A 23,334-nucleotide genomic window follows, 5' to 3' on the forward strand; every position below is an offset into this window, starting at 1 on the left:
AAAAATTCGCAAACGTTCGCAAAACACTCGTAAGAATTCGCAAACGGTCGTAATACGGTGTCGCTAACGTTTTTATATGATTCGCCACTGCTAGCGAACAAGTAACCACATGGTTCCTATATAAAAGCTTCTGAAACAGACAAGGTTCCTCTCTAAGAAAGTTCTTGAAGCTCTTGACATCTCCATCATGATTGTAATTGCTTCAAAAGCTTTTCATATTGACTAAAGTCTGTCCTCTGCAACAAGCACTCTCTGACTCTCTTTCTTTTCTTCTTTCTTTCTTGTTTTTCTTTATTTTATTTCTCTTATGCTGCACAACTCTCTAAAAAAGAAAGAGTGAAAATGTTCACTCTTGAAGTAGTGAATTACAGAAAAGAGTGAGTTTTGAGTGAAATTGGAGTGAATTTTGAGTGAAAATATCTATTTTCACTCATTTTGGAGTGACCTCAGGGATCACTCGAAAATCTTGGAGTGATCCCTGAAGTCACTCCAAAATGAGTGAAAATGAACATTTTCATTCCAAAGTCACTCTAATTTCACTTGAAACTCACTCTTTTCTGTTATTCACTTCTTCAAGAGTGAACATTTTCACTCTTTCTTTTTTAGAGAGAATAGCTGTAGCAGCAGCCTGACAAAGCAGCTCTTCAAGGATAGCAACACCTTGAGCCTCTTCTTAGCAGAAATTTATTTCCATATCCTGGAAATCCATCTTGAACAGTTGTCACAAGACATCTGAATTCAGTGGAAGGTTTTATGTCGTTTTATGGGTCTTGCTATACACAATCGCCTGGTACTTTTCTAGGTCCAAGAACATTCGCAAAATTGTCGCAAAGGATTTGCAAACAGTTGCTAATATTTGCAAAACTGTCGCTAACATTTGCAAAATTGTCGCTAACATTTGCAAAATTGTCGCTAACATTTGCTAACATTCGCTAATAGTCGCCACCTGTGTTCGCAAACACTTTCGCAAACATTCGCTAAAGTGTTGCTAATTGTCGCTAAACATCGCTAAAAGTCGCTAACTGTCGCTAATGGCAGAAGCGAACTTTGATTTTTCGCAAACATTCGTCAGAAAAGTTGGCGAATCTCAAATTCGCTACGTTCGCAAACGTTCGCCGCTCAGTGAGATACCAGCTTAAGGGATCCAAATGGCGTCCGTCCGTCGTCCGTCACAAATGTTAAAGTTTACCTGCAAGACTCTCTTATGATGCATAACTTGGCAACTGTTACAGCAATGGCAGCCACACTTGGATGATAGAAGCACTAGGGGTATCTTCATGTTATGGTGTTGTCAGAGGTCATGTGATGATGTCAAAGGTCATTTTGAGGTCATATATTAAAGAGTATGTGCAAGACACTTTTCTACAAGTATGTTAAAGTTTACCTGCAAGACTCTCTTTTGACAAATAACTTCACATAAGTTGCTTGGATTACAACCTAACTTGGGTCATAGATGTACTTGGGGTACCTTCATGTTATGGTGCCGTTGGAGGTCACAGGATAAGGTCAAAGGTCATTTGAGGTCATACGTTAAAGTTTACTTGCAAGACTCTCTTATCACACGTAACTCAGCACATGTTGCTACAATGGCAATCAAACTTGGGTGATGGTAGATGTCTCTAGGGAAGTTGAAGGTAACCACAAGGTCAAAGGTTACAGACAGGGGTCAACGAACTTTTAGGGCCCAATGTTAAGTTTTTAGGGCGCATTTCGTTTATGGCTCATAACTTTTGATCCCTTAGTCCGTTTGTGACCAAACTTGGATGGAAGATGTCCCTTGGGGAGGTAAAGGTCGTCACAAGGTCAAAGGTCACAGACAGGGGTCAGCAAACTTTTAGGGCCCAATGTTATGTTTTTAGGGCGCGTTTTGATTGTGGCTCATAACTTTTGATCGCTATGTCCGTTTGTGACCAAACTTGGACGGTAGATGTCCCTTGGGGAGTTAAAGGTCATCACAAGGTCAAAGGTCACAGAAAGGGGTCAACAAATTTTTAGGGCCCAATATTAAGTTTTTGTGGCGCGTTTCAATTATGGCTCATTACTTTTGATCCCTTTGTCCGTTTGTGACCAAACTTGGATGGTAAATGTCCCTTAGAGTATTGAAGGTCACCACAAGGTCAAAGGTCATAAGCAAGTCAATTAACTTCTGGGAGTTATAAAAAATATTAATTCCTTGTACGCGAATGGGCGAGACACAATTTGGCGATTGCCTTGTGTTGTAGCAGGTCACAATTGTTCCTCAAGTAGACCACATGGTTAGTTTCATGTCTTTGAAGCCTATGTGTTGTGTGTATGATTTGAAGAATTGCACATTCTCATTTTGTCTGAATGAAACATATCTCAACTTCCTGCATGTGTGGTCTGTGTTTCAACAATGTGAAGAGCTTGGTACATTTTCAGGGTCATTTGCTAATGCTTTGGTGATTCATTGATATGGCATATGTACGAGAAGTATTTCATCAGTGGCTTTGTTTGCTCTGTCTCCACAGCCTCGGCGAATCAGTGCCATTTCCATTGCTGAGCGTGTCGCATTTGAACGCAGCGAACCCCTTGGTGTCAGTACGGGCTACTCCGTCCGATTTGACACCGTGAGACCCCGTCCACTTGGTGCTATGGTCTTCATGACAGTCGGTAGTTTCACCTTTTACTCATTTAATGTAGACCCTGTAGTGTGGGGATGCCATGAAGTGAGAAGACTGGCCTGGCTTGGGTATGTTTGAGAATCCACATAACAAATTGAAACAGCGTCATCAGCAAACTCTGTGTAAATACACACGCAGGCAAAGACTCTCTATTGGAGTCGACCATTACCAATGAATGTTCACTTCAATGCACATACATGTATTTGCTGACCGATGCTATTTGTGGTTTTTGAATGTACACTGATAGACAGCAAATGAATTGAGCCACCCATGAATCCCCACGCTATCAGGTCGTTAAGATACTTTGTCAAGTCCTTTGATACATGAACAGAAAAAGGGAGGGAGATTGCATTTTGCTCTGTTCATTTTCTCTTTCAATCATCACAGATATTATTATGACTTGTCTTAGCATATAATAATGTTAACATTTGCCTGCGTAGTTTTTGTGTTGCTCTGATGGCATGTCTGAAATCTGCCTTTTCTAATAAATGCAGTGAATTATATTATAACCCCTTCCGCTGTGACATCATATTTTTCTTCAATCACGATGTGATAGTGCAATTCTGATATGATATGATAAAGGATTTCATATCCCTGACATGCATGGGTCACCTTCTTCCCCAAAAGAGGCATCATCACAAATATATGCATGTGTGTGTTGTGAGAGATGGCCAGTTGAAATCATATTCAGTCTTCCCAATATCATGCCAATACTCTCACTGTGACATATTCTTCTTCAATCATGATGTGATAATGATAATGCAATGCAATTCTGATATGATATGATGAAGGATTTAATATCCATGACATACATTTGTATCTTTCTCCCCCCCCCCCCCCCCCCCCCCCCCAAAAGCAGACATCATCGCAAATATATGCAGGTGTGTGTTCAGTTGAAGTCATTTTCGGTCTGTCAGTATTATGCCAATACTGGGTAAAGACACCGAGGGAAAATCAGAGATTTTCTTAAATTTATGTATTTATTTTTAATTTTCTGTAACAGGTACGTTGCTGAGGAAGCTGGAAGCTGGTCTTCGTGGCATCTCTCATGTGATTGTTGATGAGATCCACGAAAGAGATCTGAATGTGAGTTTTACTTGTGTATTATGTCTGTCTGTAGAGTCATCAAATGTTTGTGATTGTGTTATATGTGTGTCTGGTTGACTTATCTTTTGTGTTCATTTGTTTAAAAAAAAAATGAAACAATGACTTCAGTTGGCACTATGTGGTGCAGATCACCTGCTTATGCATTTGAAAGGGGTCCGTGTTTGCTGGGGTGCAGGTGGTTCATGGTGTCATAATCAGGGAGACAATCTGGTATGAAAGGGGGATAAAGAAAGTGAAGAGATCAAACGTAAACAAAAAGTGGAATGATCCCTACGGGTAATCTGAGAAGGATAAAGATGAATGGAGAGGAAACATCAAGCAAGATCAGGAACGACGCAGTGATTAATAAAAGGGATAAAAACAAAACAACAGAAATAGTGAAGAGGGAGGTTAAGCAGGATGCAGAAAAAAAAGCTTGTATGCTTGTGTACAAAAGTGTGGCAATAAAAAAAAAATGTGGGAGCCAACTGATATGCACAGTAACATAATTTACTGTAAAAGTGGAAATGTTCACGGTGTGGAAATTCTTGCGTATTTCGTGCAAACAAATACTATAGAAAAGCATGTAAATATTTCTGCTTTGTTGTATGTTCCAGTAATTGTGTTGATCCCGCGGAATTAAAAACATGCAAATTTCTTCTTACCTGGCCAAGCGTGAAAAATTACTCATGCTAAAATATCTGCTTTTACTGTAGACATATGATGAAGTATTTTTTCTTCATTTTATTAAATGACTACATGTAACATATTTTTATTCATTACACCATCAGACTGACTTCCTCCTTGTGGTGTTGCGTGACATGCTGAACGCCAACCCAGGCATGAGGATTATCTTGATGTCGGCCACCATTGACACCACGATGTTCAGCCACTACTTCCTCGACTGCCCCGTCATTGAGGTCTATGGCAGGGCACATCCAGTGCAAGGTAAGAATGATGTAACATGTCTTTCAAAAAAGGTTTACACCAACAATCACCTCACTTCACCTCATTAATGGGAAATTGTGAATACATATCATCCACTTGATAGAAATTCAGTGTACAGACTTATCAAGTATTTTGGTAACTGAAGATTAAACAGAAATTGGTACTATGGCATTCAACCAAATGTGTGTGTAATATAGTAAAAAATGTTGGACAAATTAAAACTTTATCATTTCTTTGCTGGGAAGAGTGGGTATACATTCATGAGCAGCCATCTCAGGACACGTGTAATTGACGTTGAAAAACTACGTATGGATGTTCCATTTAATTCTTAAAGCTGTTCGCATCTGAGGCAGGAACAGTAAAATATTTTGCAGCTGATTGGTAGATTGATTATTTAACAAAATGATTCACAAAAAAAAAGAAAAAAGAAAAAGCAATCCCAACTATACTGCCTGGATATAATGCCTTTATATATTTATATGTCCAATCATATTTCACATCTAGAAGCTGGTTTTTATATTGCGCATTTCAGACTTGTTAAGAATTTCAGTGCATTTAACAGACTATTAAGATCTAATTTCAGATGTAGCACCAAAACACTGTCAATGCAGCAGTGTAGTAAGCCAAGACATGTTAGTTACCATAGTAGGTTGTTTTCTTTTTTTTTAATGACTGAATACATTCTTCTGATCAGATCAAATGCTTGTAAATAAAGTTGTTGTTTCTGGCTCATTACACAGACAGATTCTGATTGCTCAATAAGCTGGCAACCAGCAGTGTCTATTGACATTAACCTAAAATAGTATGAACTGCAAAATGTGTTCTAGGGTTTATTACGCAAGATGATTGACATTGGTCCTCGATACAGTGGTGCTTTGTATAACCAATTTGACATGTTTCTCTGACTCGAATTTCAGAGTACTACCTGGAAGACATCGTCCAGATGCTTGGTTTCGTGCCTACCATGGATCGGCGGAAGAAGAGGAGGGATGATGATGACGATGATGCGGATGATGAGGTGAGAATTTGACATTTCTTTTTTTTTTCCTCTCTCAGGGAAAGTTTTTGTGAAGTAGTAAAGACATCTTCCCACTACAGGAGCACAAAATATGGTATTTTAGTGTTGATTAGTGTAATGTGACCAGAGTTAAAGGGTGTGTACAGTTCTGGTCGAGGTGAGGATTTAGCTTTTAACATTTTGCGAGATATTCAGAAACCACTCTATGAGATGTCAAAGAGCATGCAATTCTAAAGGGTATCAAAAGTTTATTTGATGAAAATCGGTTTTGAAATGGCTGAGATATCCAAAAACAAGGTGAAACAAAGAGATCTTAATAAAGTTTTGGCCTGTCGCCTTTTATTATTATCACTTTTTTGGATATCTCGGCCATTTCAAAACCAATTTTCATCAAATAAACGTCGAATCCTCCTTAAAATTACATGCTCTTTCATATTTCATAAGAGGTTTCTCATTATCTCACTTACAAATGTTCAAAACATGAATCCCTTACCTCAACCAGTACTGTACAGTCCCTTTAACATTTGACATCTTTTGCTTTGGTAAATCATCATATTGAGCTACGATTAGTCTGCTCTGTAGTCTATTAGATGAAATGCCTGTCTAGCAATCAAGAGATCTTTCGTTCAAGTTCAACCCAAGTATGTATGCCCATGATTTTTTTTATTGTGGCTACAACTGAAACACTGAATAATTGGTGCTCGTTTTATAATGATAAAGGGCACTTTGTCAATTGGTTGCAGTATGAGAATTCATTAATTTGAATAAATACACAATACTGGTTCTAAGGGATAATTACCAGCACTGGCTGTCTGGTGAAAGTTTGGTAGTCTATGCCTGTCTCGCAATCAGGAGATCATTGGTTGTAGCTCAACCCGAGTATGTATGCCCATAATTTTTTTATCATGACCACTACTAAAACACTGAATAGTATAAAAGTTTTTATTTTTTGTAACAGTATTTTATTAATGAAGAGGTCACAGACATTTTCTCTAGGTGTTGTTTTTGCGATTTGACACCAGGGCTGTGGTAAAGTCCACTAATGCTTATCTGTTTGCTATATTTTCAAGTTTGGTTAAATTCACTGCCCAACAATGATTTGTTAAACTTGTGAAAATTAGATCCTTGCAAAATTAACAGCTTTTACAGTAATCTGTGTTTATTTACATCAATGGAAGGATATTTCTCAATCAGTTGCAATATGAGTGTGGTTTTAAAGGACAAGTACACCTTCATATACATAAGGATTGAGAGAATGCAGCAATATTAGTAGAACACATCAGTGAAAGTTTGAGGAAAATTGGACAATCCGTTCAAAAGTTACGAATATTCTAAGTATCTACGCAGTCACTGCTGGAAGAGAAGACTACTACAGTGTATGATGTGACATGCGTACAACTATATAAGGAAAATAAAAAGAGAATTTCACAAAACTTTACTTTTTGAATAAAGCGCACATTTCTTCGACTTGCTACTGACGTATGTTAAGGGTAATATCATTCCCCCTGCCTTCTGAAAGAGAGAAGTCGAGTGTTCTTTTGTTATGCGAGAAAAATGGAAATATGTTGAATTTTCTTTATTCTTTCTTTATATCGTTGTACTCATGTGACATCACGAGCTATAGTAGTCTTTTCATCCAGCCGTGACTGAGCAGAAACTTCAAAAATTCATAACTTTGGAACAGATTGCCCAATTTTGCTCAAACTCTCACTGATGCGTTCTACTAATATTGCTGCATTCACTCAACCCACGTGTCTTTGAAGGTGAACTTGTCCTTTAAGCTTGAGTCCTCCATTTTACTTGAAGTCAAGGCTGTTACCCCAAGTACTATAGGAACTTGTAAAGGAGTCCTGCTGAATTGAAGTGATTTTAATGCACATAACATGTCATACCCTTTTAACATTGTTATTGGTTTGCTGCAGGAGAACATGAACAAGGTTGTCGGTGGTGAATACAGTGAGCAGACAAAGAGGGCGCTCATGCAGATGAGTGAGAAAGAGATGAACTTTGAACTCATTGAGGTGAGATTTTTTTTTGCCCCCATTCAATGAATATTTTTATTTTGTCATTCAGAATTGGTATAAATCTGATATATTAATTGATCTAAAATGGTGTCTGCTTTTTTCCCAGTGAGAGGATCTTTTGTAGACATATTTTCTTTTTTGGTTTTTCTGTCTTTCACATAAAACTGAGCAGCTCTCCCACTTTGCATGGATTTGAGTAATGTTTTAGAATAAATACAATAGGGGGAAGGAGGGAATGAACATGGCGTACTCTGGTTTGAGTCCAGTTGTAAAATAGCGCTATTATTTCCATCATGATTGCTCAAAACGTGCCACATGACGTAAATGTTTTTTGCACAGTCTGTACGGGAGTTGAGAAGGTGGGCAATGAAAAGTGATACTACAAGCTCAAGTGCATTTTATTAAGCTCACTAGCAGCTCATGTCTAGAAGCAGCGCCAATCTAAAGATACATTGTACCTTGCTTGCTCTAAATTGACACTAAGGCTATTTTAGTAGTCTCCATCTTTGCCAGCCCACAGTCATCTTTTTTCAAACTTACAGTCCTTGCTGGTCTACATCGGAGGTCTGGGTGTGCCTGGAGCCATTCTGATCTTCCTGCCCGGCTGGAACTGGATCTTTGCCCTCATGCGCCACCTGCAGGAACACCCCAAGTTTGGTGAGTGGTGTCTGAATTTTAATCCAAATTTGTGGCAAATCCTGTGGAGTTTGTCGGAAGTATTTCAAATGTTTTTGCTACAGTGAGGTAGAGGTATCGTTTATTGGATGAGTAGCTTCCATCCAAATATTAACAATTGGTATCCCATCTTTGTTTTGTTTTGTTTTGTTTTTTCCCCTGCACGTGATGAGTGGTATTGCAAGGTTTGTTAAGGGTATCGCAAGAGAAGCAGATGGTGTCCTGTATTGTGTGAAAAAAATGGGTCCTGAATATAGCAAGTGGTTTTCTGTGTTTCGTAATATATGTTCTGCACTCAGTGTGTGATATTCTAAAGTTGAATGTAAGGTATTCAATGTTTGATGAATTAGGCCACACCTTTTCATGAGAGCATTTTACCAAGTTTGATGAATGCCCCCCTCCTTCGTTTTATTAGCGATGTGGCCAGAGTAAGGAATGGTATTTCAAATTTCTGTGTGATGCAACACATTTGGTACGTGGCATCTCACACTTTGAGAATAGTATTTTGACTTTGTTGAATGCTAGTGTGAGAATAGATAGCAGAATTTGGGTTGTATAGCTGAATAAATAGAGTCTTAATAGTTTCCCTTTGAGTAAGAAAAATCTGCCAGCTATGAGAGTGTTGAGGTATTTTTTGGTTTTCTTTCCTGACCTTTCTAGGTGGAAGAGACTATTGCATCCTCCCACTTCACTCCCAGATCCCAAAGGAGGAGCAGCATCGTGTCTTTGACGCCATGCCGGAGGGTGTCACCAAGGTGAGAATTGGCAGCAATATACCTGTTGTCTCATCTTTCGTTTTCTGTTGTTCTGGGACCAAAGATTGGAGGAAAAGTACTGTCGAATTTGCTCATTTATTTCGAGGGGGACAGTTAGAAACTCAAGAATCAGATGACAGGAATAGTTGCAGATCTTATTTGACACAATTGCACACTTATGAGGAGCATATGGTAGCATTTCAAACTTGGAAGGTAAATTATCACTGTGATGATAAGTTTCTTTAAATGTGGGTTGGCATGATTTTGTTTCACACCCAAAGCTGTTGCTTATTAAAGCAAGCTTTTGAATAATGAAGGCATTTTCAGTATGTTTTGCAGTTATCAGGATGTAGAGCTTTGTGATCCCATTATTAAAGTGATTCTTTTTTTCTTCTTTTATCCCTGCAGATCATCCTGTCCACCAACATTGCTGAGACTAGCATTACGATCAACGACGTAGTCTTCATTGACATTTGCAAGTGAGTTTTCCATGAATAGTGGACACACACACACACACACACACACACACACACACACATGTATTGATGTGTCACTGGCATACATTGCATTCATAGTGTCAGATACATTGTAAGATTTATCAGGATCGTTGACGTGAAATGTATTATTCTGATCAGATAGTCATGGTGTGTACGGTATTTCTTACTATCTGATGAAAATGCAGATGCATTGTGTAAACTTTGTAAGATTTACCCATCACTTCTGATGTTCTTGATAGCTCAAGTACATGCAACCATGTTTAGGTGCATGAACAGACATAGATTGTATAAAACTATAAATTTGGTATGCAACAAAAGAAAATCAGTGCTTAAACATGATTGTCATCATCTCACTTGTCTGTGCTTTTTGTGGCTGTGTAAAACAGGCAAATTATTGATTTATTGAGATTTTAGTAAGAATTGCAAAGATTAAAGTCCAGATTGGATGCTGTGGATCTTATAAAATGATAACTTTGTGACACGAAAAAAAAAAGAAAATAGTTCTGAAATATGATTGTCATTCCCTCACACGTCTGTGAGTTTGTACCTGTGTAAAACAGGCAAATGATTGATTCATTAAGAGTTTTGATAGTGGTACTTGTCTAGATTCAGGTCGAGATTGTGGAGTATCAGAAGTCAGGCTGTCTTTGCTTCACTTTTTAAAATCTTCGACTACTCATTTTTGTCCTCATCAAGAGCCAAAATGAAGCTCTTCACGTCTCACAACAACATGACGAACTACGCCATCGTGTGGGCATCAAAGACCAACCTGGAGCAGCGGAGGGCAGGGCAGGGAGAGTGCGGCCTGGCTTCTGCTTCCACATGATCAGCAGGGCTAGGTTCAACAAGTGAGTACAGTACTTTGCTTGATGAATTGGACAGTCAACTCTATCTGTGTGGGATTACTCTCAGCATGCCAAGGAGGAAGTGTGCTTCTTATTGTTACATAGTGCAGCAACCCAAAATTGTATGAAGTTCTTGTCGTACAACAATGTATACTTCTCTCTGTCAAGAAGCTATTGCATATTTCATCTGCTAATTACTGATAGGAGAAAAGGGTTTGTACATAGCAATTGTCCTCATGACATTGATTAGGTGACTGGGTATATTTTGCCAACATGAAACATAGTGCTTGAGCTAACAGACTTTTGTCTTTTCTTTTACACAAATTGAGGAACATAGATGTTGAATAGGTAGGACAAAGTCACTGTGTGCTAAAAACAGTAACTCTGTTCTTGATCCAGTGAGTTGATATATATTAGGTGAGAGCATTCTCGTTTCAAGATAATGAAGGATTTTCTTATGTCCTGTAACTCGTGTGTCAAGAAGTATGTTTATGAGAAGGAATGGTTTTAAAAGTTTTGACAGGAGGTACGTACAATATCGGTGTATCTTTAACTTCTTAGTTGTAGCATCCAAACTTTGAATTAAAGTCCTAGAATATCTGGAGAATGGTACTTCAAGCTCCACCCTACATCATTCAGAGAGAAGTGCCTTTTGTCATTTTCAGTCGAATCTTTGATCTTACCTGTATCCCTTTTGCAGGTTGGAGCAACACTCGGTGCCTGAGATATTCCGCACACCCCTCCATGAACTGGCTCTCACCATCAAGCTTCTACGGCTGGGCACCATTGCAGACTTCTTAGGCAAGGCCATTGAGCCACCCCCACTGGACTCAGTGGTAGAGGCCGTCGCTGCACTGAAAGGTGTGTCCAAATTATGTATTTGTGGCTTGTTACATTGTTACGGGGGGGGGGGGGGGGGTATCATGATTTTGTTTTTGTACCAGAATCTGAGGGATTCTGCAAAAATCTGTGTGTCTGACAATTGGTTTTAACCCGTTGAAGACGAGTCCCAAGAATACTCGGGCAGGTGTCTATGGGAAATGTGTGTTATAGCAAAATCAGTGCGTCTTCAACAAGTTAAAATGATTCTTTTTAATGGTGGTTAATGCAACAAATCAGTCCCTCATTTCTTCCACAGTGTGCATGGACTCCTTTGTTACAACAGCAACACATTGTTTGGCACTTTCTAATGCCATAGCCTGTAAAGTATTGATGTTAAGGAATTTATACAGTCCTATCTACTGTAAAACAAGAGATTTTTATGTGCATGAAATTTTTACGAGGAGCCACGATTCGTGAAAGTAAAATTCACACAAAAATTTTTGTGTACACAGTACCTTGAATGCTAGTACAGTGCTGTATGCCATCATGGCGGGCAGCTGGTGAAAGTTTCATGCCACGCAAAAGGTCGTCAGCTCCAATTTGTGAAGTTTCATTCTGGGAAAGTTTCTGGTTTTATGGTATACAATGTTTCTTACACATTTTTAGAGATGAATCCTTGGGAAACTTGTTCTAAAACTTGTGCAACCATCCACTGGAATGTTTCTTGTAACAATTTGTTCATGGGTTTTCCCCTCCATGTTTATTTTTCTCAGAAATGCATGCCTTGGACCAGCAAGAAGAGTTGACTCCCGTAGGCCGCATCCTGGCCAAGATGCCCATTGAACCTCGTCTGGGAAAGATGATTATCCTGGGCTGTGTGCTATTGTGAGTATAAATGACCCTCCAAGGTCACCTTTCCTCTTCACCGAGAAGCAATTACCTCCCTTACCACTGACCCGATGGCCCAAATTCAGGAAGGTGATTTAAACTTAGACCATGGTCTAAAATAAGCATGAAATAGGTGTACCTTTGACATGCGCGTAACAATGCGCATTTGCTACTGGACGTCTGTTGCGTACACAATCAGTCAATTGTATTCATGCAGAAGAAATTTGCATAAACCATAATTTCAATTGTACCACCTTCGTGAATTCGGGCCCTTGTGTTCCTGTGTGCCACTTTATTCTGAGACTACAATGCACATGCATTTTTTGCCCCCACAGAACGAGTTTGAGCAGGGGACTATGAAACGGGCTCCGTACATGTGTGTGTCCGTGTGTCCCTGTGTGTGTGCGTCCGTGTGTGATCAAAATGTCATTTATGAGCCAATTTTGATTCTGTTTGCTTTATATGATAGCACTACATGGGAGCTTTGAAACTTTGAAACTTTGAAATATAACATTTTAGCTCTATTTTGCAGAAATTCCCATTCAATTTGGTTAAGCAGTCACAGAGAAATGTGGATTGTTGTAAAGCATGTCATGAATCGGATTCTTCCGAGTTTAGCACTTCGATGATCTTGTGTGTGAATAATAGACAGAACTTGGACAGAAGAGATTCTTGACATCCTCTTCAAAATTCCGTATTTCTCTTTGACCACTGAAGCAAATCAAGTGGGGTTTTCTGTAAGATGTGGGCAATGAGTTATAGTTTCATACCCTGAATTTGCATTTAGATTGATTCACTATTTTTAAAGTTATCATTGCGGAGGGCCCCGTTGTAATTTTTTTTGGGACATACTGTATACTAGGCAATGTAGGATTGAAATCATAGAAGAATGTGAACTGTGATTCACACCCCACTCTTGCTGTCTTTGCAGTGTTGGGGATGCCATGAGCATCATTGCAAGTAGCATGTGCTTCCCGGAGATCTTCATCACGTTTGCTGGGAAAGTCAGCAACATCCATCGCAGGTTCTCCGGGATGAGGCACAGCGACCACATCGCCACCCTAGCAGCCTTCCAGGAGTGGGAGGAGCAACTGTAAGTTGTTTCTAGTTTGTCTCTGTTACTCTTGTATGTTTGTGGTAGTCTATGTCTGTCTGTGACTGTCTTGTCTGTTTGTGTGTAAAGTGGTTGTCGCCCTGGGCCTGCAAAGAGTCGCTTAGTGCGGCATACTGAGTATGGTGAAATTGTTATGCTGCGTACTCATGGATATAATGTTGAAGGAAGCAGGTTACTGCAAGAATGAGAAGAAAACGCATTTGAGTAAATCCCTGGCTCCATCCTCAAAGTGCTTTAAGCATCTTATTTGCCAATAATAAATGGATGTGTAGATTTTCATGTTGTGTGATTTTGTGTGTATGTGTATTCATGTTTTTGTGATTTTTTTTTTTTTTTGCATAGGAGTGGAGTGTGATGTAAAAGTCCTGTTTACCTAAGTATTCATAACTGTGTTTTTTACCTGAAGATTTATTATCACAATGAGTTTCTAAGAACGAGAACTAAAATCATTGTAGATATCATTAATCCAATGTGTAATACTGGATGGATGTTTGATAGAAGGTTAGACTTACTGTAAAAGTGGATATTTTCGTGTGACTAATTTTTTGTGCTCGGCCGAGTAAGAAGAGTTTCGCGTGTTTTTACTTCCGCGGAATCAGGACATCAACTGCAGTATTGGAACATATATATGGCAAGCAAAAATATTCGCATGCTTTTATTTTTGTGCTAGTTTCTGGTTGCATGAAATGCGCAAAAATGTCCACATTTACAGGGCTGATGTCATCAAATGTGAAACTGGAAATTTTTAAAGGGATGTTAAGACATTTTGTGCCTCCGCGTGATATTGGAGGTATTAATAATGGAAGTTACTACCTTGTGAAACTCTCAGTAATATTGGTAAGTTGTAACTTGTACCATCATATGTGATACAGGAGTGTGGCCAATGGTTTGTTAAGACTGCATGTTCCAGGAAATGTGCTCAAATCAGTTGAGACAATTTCTCAACAATTGTATGTTCCTGAAGATGTTGAGGATATTGTAAGTGCATCAATTCAAGAGATAATTGTCTCATCTACTTGATCTCAAAATGCTCTTGACTTTGTATACCAGTAGGTTGCTAATTAGTGAGGACAGGATTTGATTGAAATGAAGAGTTTGTCAAATTTTTCCACACATGATGCAGGCAAGGTGGAGAGGATGCAGCCATGAACTACTGTGACCACAAGAACCTCCAGATGATGACACTCAGAATGATCTATGAAGCCAGGGTGAGTCCAGCTCTCCTACCTCTTAACCCGTTGAGGATGGGCAGATTTTGCTACAGCACGCATTTCCCATAGACACTTGCTCGAGTATACTTGGGACTCGTCCTCAGTGGGTTTATGGATCATCTACAGTTATAGGCCTCTTTTTTGACGATGGTTTCTCTCCCAGAGCTAATCTCATCAGTATTGTTCAAAATTTGCCTAAACTCTTAAGTTTTGCAATTAAATTTTCATCTACTAAGGTTGGAGAATTTTTTCCCCTTCTTCAGTACATTGATGTTGTGTATGTAAATTTTAAAGAAAGTTATTTTCTTGAAAATATCAGCTCTTGCCTACTGGAAAGAGCTATATTGCAAAGTACCCTTTGAACTGTGACAGAAAGAATATATGTGATGTTGGTAAGATTATCATAATTAGGGAGTTTGTAAAGTGTAAAAGCTACTTGAGAGATCCTTCAACACATAGTAACTTCTTACTTCTGGAGCTCAAGTTTGTAAATGGTCTGTCTGTTCTTATGTTTGTTTGTTTCTTTCTATCTTTAACTTTATTTTATATCTCAGAACCAGCTCAAGGATATCCTGGTCATGGAAGGCTTTCCTGAGGGTGAGTTGGAATGGAAGTTCAATTCAGTTTATTTCTTTGAAGTCAATTATGTAACAATATATCCAGTAATCTAACACAAATTTGAGGAACTTATACTTGGTTTGATCAGTACGTAGCAGAATCACTTCATAGCCACAGCGCTTTGATGGAAGATTTCCTCGCTGATTGGTACAGATGTCTGGAAACTAATTGTCAATGAATAGAGATTATCGAATGTCCCTAGTCCCTATTGTGTCACCACAGCCTTCCTGTATTAATAGACTGGTACATTGCTACTCCTTAGTGGGCTCGCTAGCTTTACAACTTGGTCCAGCTTGGATGGATTACTCAATGCTGATGAAAAAGCTGGGCATGTTAGACTAAGTGCCTGAGCACATAAAGGGTTGACATGTTCAAGTTTGCCATTTGTGATTTACAAGTTACTATTCATTTTGTGTTTGTGTTTGTCCAGATTGAGCCAGAATACAGAGTAAAAAGCATGTTTACCAGCAGGGGCAGATCCAGGAATTCCGTAAAGGGGAGGCGCCTTTACAAAATTAAAGGGGGGTCTCCATTTTTTTTTCGTTTTATTTCTTTTGTTTAAGCAAAAAAAATTAAGAGGGGGCATGCGTCCCCCCCCCCCCCCCCCCCCCCCCCCCCCCCCCCCCCCCGATCCGCCACTGACCAGTGGGCTGGAAGTTAGGGAAATGTTTTTAGTAGTACCTTGTATCATGAATATGCACCTGCCACCTGGAAACAGTAGGAATTGAGCTCTTTCTGTCAGTGGAGGCATGCTTAGATGCTGATGGAGCTGGCTAAAATTTGCCTCCCACGCAGAATGCCTCGCCCCGCAGTTCTTCAACTTCAACGCGCCGGACCCCAAGATGGACATCGTGGTTTCCCTCCTGACGATGGGGCTCTGGCCCAACGTGTGCTACCACAAGGAGAAGCGCAAGCTGCTGACCACCGAGAACAAGGCCGCCCTCATCCACAAGTCGTCTGTCAACTACTCCAAGTTCGAGCAGAAGTTCCCCTCTCCGTTCTTCGTCTTTGGGGAGAAGGTCAGTTTGATTTCTTGACTTCTCTGTCAGTACTTGACATTTGCCAAATTGTAGTCGTACATATCAAATCATTGAAAGTCAGGTAAACCAAGTGTGTGCATGCAAGATTGAAGAAGTAGACTTAAGATTGCTCATGCAGCTTTACCCAGTATTTCAGTTTGGTCAGAACAAAATTGAAAGATTGTACATATCTTTCTGTGAAGAGCTTTATACAGTCTTGGTAGCATAGTCTTAAAAGCAAGAGTGGCAAAGAAGGAAGTATGCATGAAAGGAAATTTACTGTAGTAACTTTGTATTTTAAGACATACATGCAATTGTTGCCATGCCTCACATCAAGATTGAAACATGATGTTACGGCTTGGGGTTACCCTGTCAACTTTGATGTCATCAAGAGTTTTTCACTTGTTTTTCTTATATTTTACACTTAGAAGATAATCTCTTAACCACCACTTTGTTCTTAAAGTATACTGTAAAATGAGGAATGTTCACGTGTATTTCAATTTCACGAATTTCGCAAGAGCCAAAATTCATGAAAATAAAATGCACGTGGAAGTTCTTGCCTACACTATAGTGACTAAGCATTGAATGTTAAAGGGAACTTGCGAACAGGCCGTCGGCTCCAATTCGCGAAAATTTCATGCTGCGAAAATATTGTGTTTTAGAGTAATATATCACCAGCAAAGTGCTAAATCTCCTTCATCTGTACAGATCCGAACCAGAGCTGTGTCTGCCAAGGGGATGACCATGGTGTCACCCCTGCACCTGTTACTCTTTGGGGCCCGGAAGGTGGAGTCCAGTGGGGGCATCATCAAGTTGGATGACTGGTCTGTAACTCTTGCCTTTCACTAACCACACACTGTGCACTATGTTTTACTTTTCAAGCAATTTATTTATCATTTTACTTCAAATTGGCCAGAAATACAAAGTGTAATTGATTGGTATCTGTTACTCTGAAACATCATGAAAAATTGACATCTTAATGGTCGTTGTGTGCTTATTTATTTGAGTTGTGACATTGTAAATCACATGTGGGTCCAAAAGACATTAAGACTCTTTTCTGGATTGGGCTTGAACTTACAACCTAAGAACCACACGTGAAGTATTGTAAAACCAAACCACAACACCCTTGTCAATCAAGTCAGCAAATGCCAGAGAAGCTATCATCAACACCAAACAAGACAGGTCACATGGGAAATTAACTGTTCAGTATCAAATGCATATTCAACACTACTAGGTTTAGTAGTCCTGATGAGATTATGTGATTCTGTTCCACAATTATTGTATTACTATCTTCCAAGATTTGAATGCTGCATATTGAATTCTGCTTATTCATTCTCTATTTTGCCATCCAGAAAAAATAAACAAACATATCCCTTCACTTTTTGAGTTAATATCTAATTTTGTTTTTACCTTTTTCCCCAGTTCAGACAATTAGTGAACTTTATTATCATTGATAGATAAAATGCAATATAAATAAATGCAAAACATGGGTGTGAATTGGAACATAACATAGCACAGTGGTTTTATGACAATATCAATTTGATCTTCATGCACAGGGTCCAGCTGAAAATGAGTCACGAGTCAGCAGCCAAGGTGGTGGCACTCCACCCAGCCATCGAGTCTCTCATCTTCAACATGACCTCCAACCCGGACTCCGTGGTCACTCCATCCCCCCAGGACGAGATGCTCATCAACATCATCCGGGCCCTCTCCAAGCCCAACGCTGGCCTCTTTGGCAGCCCCGAGTCGGGTGAAAACTTCGGGTGAGTTATTCAGTCCTTAAGTTTTTTACAGGTTTAGCTTTAAAATGGCAAGCAATTTCATATTAGAAATTATGTGGTAATAATGATTATCTGTCCAATATGTCATGTATTCATCAATAAACCACCAATTATTGTTCCTACAATGTAAGACCCTTAATTGAGATATTATGTGGACCATGCTAGCACTCTGCAGACCTATCAATGCATTTTTAAATGTGAGAAGAGGACTCTTCAAAAGTAGGAATCTCTTGGCCTACTTGATCGGTAGTGAAGAAATTAAATTTAATGTATAGATGCAGTGAAAATTCGGTAAGCTAGCTTTCTACCCTTATTCAAAGTTTTGGGGCTGATGAAACTTCAGATAGTTGTTTTTTTTTTTTTTCATAGGGTCACTCAAAGTGTAGTAGTTACAGAACACTTGAAGAAAAAGTGAATTTATCATTGGCCAGACTGTAAGTGGTCAAGACAGAGTTGAGAATATTCCTCCAAGCAGAGAAGTTCAAGAAAGAAAAATTATAAGACTTGCCATGATTATGACTAGAAAAATTGAATTGTGAAGAAAATCTATCAGATTGTTTTATGTCCTTTTGTCGCCTTTTGCTTCTCAGTCCCAACGCCGCCAAGAGAGGGCGCTTCAGCTTCTCGCGTCCACCAGGCCAGCAAGGAGGATTCGGAGGAGGTGGATTCGGAGGAGGCCGTGGTGGCGGAGGTTTCCGTGGGGGAAGAGGCTTTGGTGGAGGAGGAGGAGGATTCAGGGGAGGAAGAGGAGGGCGTGGATGGAACAGAGGCGGACGAGGAGGCTTCGGCGGCTACGGAGGATTTGGAGGCGGTAGAGGAAGGGGGTATGGAGGAGGAGGAGGAGGAGGCAGAGGGGGGTATGGGGGCTTTGGGAACAGAGATAGGGGAGATAGAGGAGAAGGCTTTGGGAGTGCAGGAGATAGTGGTGGTGGTGGTGGTGGGGGCGGAAACTTTGAGAAGGGGGATAGGAGTGGCTCATCTGGTTTCGGAGGAGGATTCAGCGGAGGGTACGGCAGTGGTGGTGGGAGAATGGGTGGTGAGGGAGAAAGAGGAGGAGGAGGAGGAGGGAGAGGCAGAGGAGGTGGGGGTGGACCCGGAGGAGGAAGCGGAGGCTACGGGGGAGGTGGTTTCGGTGGGGGAAGCGAGAGGAGTGGTTACGGAGGAGGAGGAGGAGGCAGGGGAGGGGGCTACGGAGGAGGGCATGAAGAGAGTTACGGAGGTGACTATGGCGACTATTAGCATCACGCTACCATCATGTGGGAGTTTTGCCAGATGTGGTTGCTTGCTGAACCACAAGAGCACAGTAAAGTCATATCGATGGAGTGAAACTACATGTACTATACATGGTGTAAACTATACCCTTAAACACATGTAGGTTATTGTGCCTCCGATTTTGTCCAATCAGGGTTATTCCAAAGATAAATACATTTGAGGAGTTGTCATTGGATGTTATAATGCTTAGTTCATAGTATGCTTTGATACCCTCTCTTCATGAACCAGTAGCTATTGTTGGTATTGCAGACCAGTACAGAAACACTGTCGTAAGTTTCAAATGTTGTTACTAGCATTGTAAAGGGATTCTTTATGTGTCATTGCTGTTTATGTATTGTTTAAGTGTTGTAAATGTTAGTGGTATTAGATCTTCCTCTGTTTAGTGCTGTGCATTTGTAATGATTCCACTTTCTAGACAACGTGGCTTAGCATCGATCAAGGGGTAGAATGGTGTTACATGAAAAGTCAGAGATAGCATCTCCCCTCTTTCTAATGAACAGAATTTAATGGCGCGGAATATCCATTGTATGTTAGACACTGTTGCTTATGAAGATACTGTAACCAGATGTTCATACCCAAGGCATTTTAGTGTAGTATATTGCTGCATTCAGACTAGATATTTGGAGGTAAGAAATTACGATATACAACCTTTTTTTTTTTTTTTTTCAAAATAGGCTAAGCTGTGGAGGTGTGCTTTGTGCTTAGCCCATTATTCATTTGCCCAAGCACAAGAGCTTGACATTAACTTCATGCAGCATTAAGAAATAAAGACTGTTACGTTAGTACGTTTAACATAGTTTTGTAATGTATGTTTTTGTAAAGTACACAATTTCGTTCTGGCTATTACTTGTCAGTCAGCCAAATCTGCAAGATAGTGCTGATCATATTGCAGGAATTCATGTAAAATTTAAGAATTATTGTGTTCATTTGTACTGAGTAGGAATTCGTCTGTTGGTTGATATCAAAGTATGAATTGAATTAGGTATTATAAATTCCACTGTGGTTATTTTGATTTTTATTTGTCTTTTACCAGCCTATGACTGGAAAACACAGAGTAATTGTATATAAATGTATCTTTACCTCTGGGGCATCACCATTAACAAATATCACATTGATATTTATCTGTCAGAAATGAAGTATGACGATGTAGGGTGGATAGTAAATTTCAGACGAACCAGAAGGCGAAATGACAATGGATCCTTTGTCAAATCAGATAATTGTCGTAGTGCTTTCAGTTCATTGTGATTCATTTTATACACAGGATATGAAGGATTGTAGCTTTTCCAATTCTTGTCGGGACACATTATGTTGTTTCCTACGGTTTGACCTTGAGACGTTCTTATGATCAAACAAGTTTTAAGGCCCAAAGGAAGAGATGTTTAAAGATTTTACAATTGCTACAAATAGCAGAGTCATCTGTCTCTTGTTGAAATGATGTAGTATTGGTGAACAGATATTCTTCTGTATTTACAATGTCTCCACAGCCTTGTAAGTTTGGCAGGTGTTTGGCAGATTGCTCCCATTCTATTTCAAAAACAAAAACAAAAATTCCAGCCTCCCCCACCTCCCCCCCCCCCCCCCCCCCCATATCAGTATTGTGACTTTGAGTAAGTCAGATTTTGTTTATGTGTTTTTGGTTTGGTTTGCTCAGACCCACCTGTCCTCGCTTTTGTGTAAACCCATTGTCTATTAATGGTGTGCAATTTCTGATGTTTGATTTTACGATGCCTTGTCATTATTTCAGACGGTGTGATTTGATCTTCATCAGTTCTCGGTCCTTAGCTGCCTTTCATTTCAGGCCTGAAAAATATCCTCTTGATGTAGCATGTATTTACATGTAGCATATGGCTGTGGATTGATGATAATGAATTAAAAAAAAATGAAGCATATTACTTGGAAAGACAAAGTAATATGTCCCTAACTTTATTTTCTTTTGTTTTAGGCGTATCTAAGTTGCCTTGAGTAGGATGACACTTGATTCGATAATAATATCATGCAGTGGTCATGGATTGATATGAATACATTTACACTGAATTTTACAAAAACTGCCATTCATTGGCGACCCTTGTAGTGTCATGGTCCAGTGGGTGCATACTGGACTTCTGATGAGTGGGCCCAGGGATCAAGCCCAGTGGCACCCATGCGCGTACTTGAGTACAAAGTTTCATCAACAATTCTACCCCTAACCCAGGAGAGTGCCATATATGAAGAGAGTCTGGCCAACTCGGTTTTCATCTGTGATTGGTCAACACCAGTCCCTTGATCTTTGTGGAGCCATGTCATTACCAAGTGCCCATTGTTAACTCTCTTTTATTTTGCTCACTTTCGTTATGATGTCCCAGCGTACACGCTAACGCGAAACATGCTTAGGTACGATGTAACATCCAGTTTAGGAGTTGTCCAAACACTGTTTATATACGGCACTGACCCAGGGTATGCAAAGGGGTAAATTAGAGGGAGCTAAATGATACTGTAATTGAATGCAGCATGATTATGCATGCAGTAAAGTGGCAGCCTGGCTGTTATGTTCCAATGGAGTAGAGTTAGTGCAGGTTGAAGATCAGAGATCAAGATAATGATGCCTTTATAGCACCATGTTGTGGTGAAAGAATGTTGTATAATACACATATCGCATGGAGTATCATATAATTCTTGTGAGCTACCAACAGGCATACTCAGCAACTCGGTGGAATTGAAATTTGTGAAGCATATAGGGCTGCTCTAGGATGGAAATAAAGATTTGTAACCATGGCAATGGACTATCGTGTTTTACACATGTATCCATCTTTTCCTTTGTCTTTGTGTGAATGTGTGACAAGTTAGATTGCTAGCAGGTCCACCAGAGTAGAATAAGACATAAAATGTGAGGAAAGAGAGAGAGCAGTTATGATTTGTCACTGATATTTTGAACAACCACAGGAGTTTGATGGCAATGTGTCGTAGGAGTGGAAAGATTTTAAAATGTGATGCTAAATTGCACTCTACGGGATGAGTGTGCATACACACATACACACACACACAACACACAACACACAACACACAACACACACACACACAACACACACACAAGCCCTCCGTAAAACGCCAATGCTACTCGTTTGAAGACTTACTACTGCAGTATAACTGGCACTTATAGTACCGATCATGTCATTTCTGTAACTGGCAGTCACCAGTCTCTCAATTAACAAGTTAAATAAGCAAGCTGATGATTTTATCAATTCCACTGAAACACATTCATCATACATGCACGGACAATTACCCGTGATAATCTCCCAAGACATGTAGCTTAACCCTTGCACACCTACTCGTGAATGCAATGCCCAACAAAATTATAATCCTCTAGTGATTATATTAAAGGTGTATTTTATTTTGTCGGCGGGGACAGTTACCATTGGAGTGGTTCTAGAACCTGAAACGACATTATGTCATATGAACAGTAAATGGAAGTACAAAAGCAATTGTTATTCATCATTGTTACATATTTGGCATTTCAACGACATTTTGATACAGCATAACAATCAAACAAAATAATTATGAAAACAGAAACAAAAGAAGTAGAAAAGTAGATTGTTACACCATAAAGGGGGCTGCCAGAGGCAAGAAAATGTAAACTTAACTACTGTACCTGATTTGAATTATTCGAACTGTGTTTGATCAATTTATTGTTTGATCGATTGTGTGATGCCGGTATGACAATACGTCTGTCAATTTGGTAATGCGCAACTGGTAGTTAACCTTTCACGTCTAAGGCTGTGCGCATTGAATGTAATTCTCCTAGAAACAGAAAAGTTCTTTGAATTGATATGATTTCATTCTACACGTTCTGAAACACCTAGTTCGTTTCAATACAATCTCAACCCCTCCCCCCCCCCCCCCCCGACGCAGTAAAACAATGACCTGAACGATGTTTACACGAAATGTTTGGGGGGAAATCTCGTCACGGCTTCAAAGAACCTTACCGCCCTATTATCGCACTTGACCTCATTTGAGAGAAGACAAAACGTGGACCCAATAATTGGCCGAACCTCTTTAGCATCCCTTGGTAACCGCGTCTATAATGGCCCATTTGTGTCTTGCTAACGATTCCATCATCGAGTACTCGCACCTCTCCTAATTGAC

The 23,334-nt window shown here is 39.7% G+C and overlaps 1 protein-coding gene across 1 annotated transcript in view; it reads left to right on the top strand.

Annotated features, from left to right (window-relative positions):
* LOC139739857 (ATP-dependent RNA helicase A protein-like) overlaps window positions 1–19,182 on the top strand; it is a 53,992-nt gene extending 34,810 nt beyond the window's left edge. Inside the window, 19 exon segments of the mRNA XM_071650458.1 lie at window positions 2,490–2,631; window positions 3,646–3,728; window positions 4,520–4,676; window positions 5,594–5,694; window positions 7,617–7,715; window positions 8,261–8,375; window positions 9,054–9,148; window positions 9,557–9,627; window positions 10,342–10,424; window positions 10,427–10,493; window positions 11,191–11,351; window positions 12,086–12,197; window positions 13,132–13,293; window positions 14,438–14,522; window positions 15,080–15,122; window positions 15,939–16,162; window positions 16,871–16,986; window positions 17,719–17,925; window positions 18,534–19,182. Of these exon segments, the coding sequence (XP_071506559.1) occupies window positions 2,490–2,631; window positions 3,646–3,728; window positions 4,520–4,676; window positions 5,594–5,694; window positions 7,617–7,715; window positions 8,261–8,375; window positions 9,054–9,148; window positions 9,557–9,627; window positions 10,342–10,424; window positions 10,427–10,493; window positions 11,191–11,351; window positions 12,086–12,197; window positions 13,132–13,293; window positions 14,438–14,522; window positions 15,080–15,122; window positions 15,939–16,162; window positions 16,871–16,986; window positions 17,719–17,925; window positions 18,534–19,182 (2,772 nt within the window).
* The last annotated feature ends 4,152 nt before the right edge of the window (window positions 19,183–23,334 follow it).

The sequence above is a fragment of the Diadema antillarum genome, unplaced genomic scaffold (assembly GCF_040938485.1).
Source record: "Diadema antillarum isolate AM-2024a unplaced genomic scaffold, OU_Dant_1.0 seq00000821_RagTag, whole genome shotgun sequence".
Classification (NCBI taxonomy): domain Eukaryota; kingdom Metazoa; phylum Echinodermata; class Echinoidea; order Diadematoida; family Diadematidae; genus Diadema; species Diadema antillarum.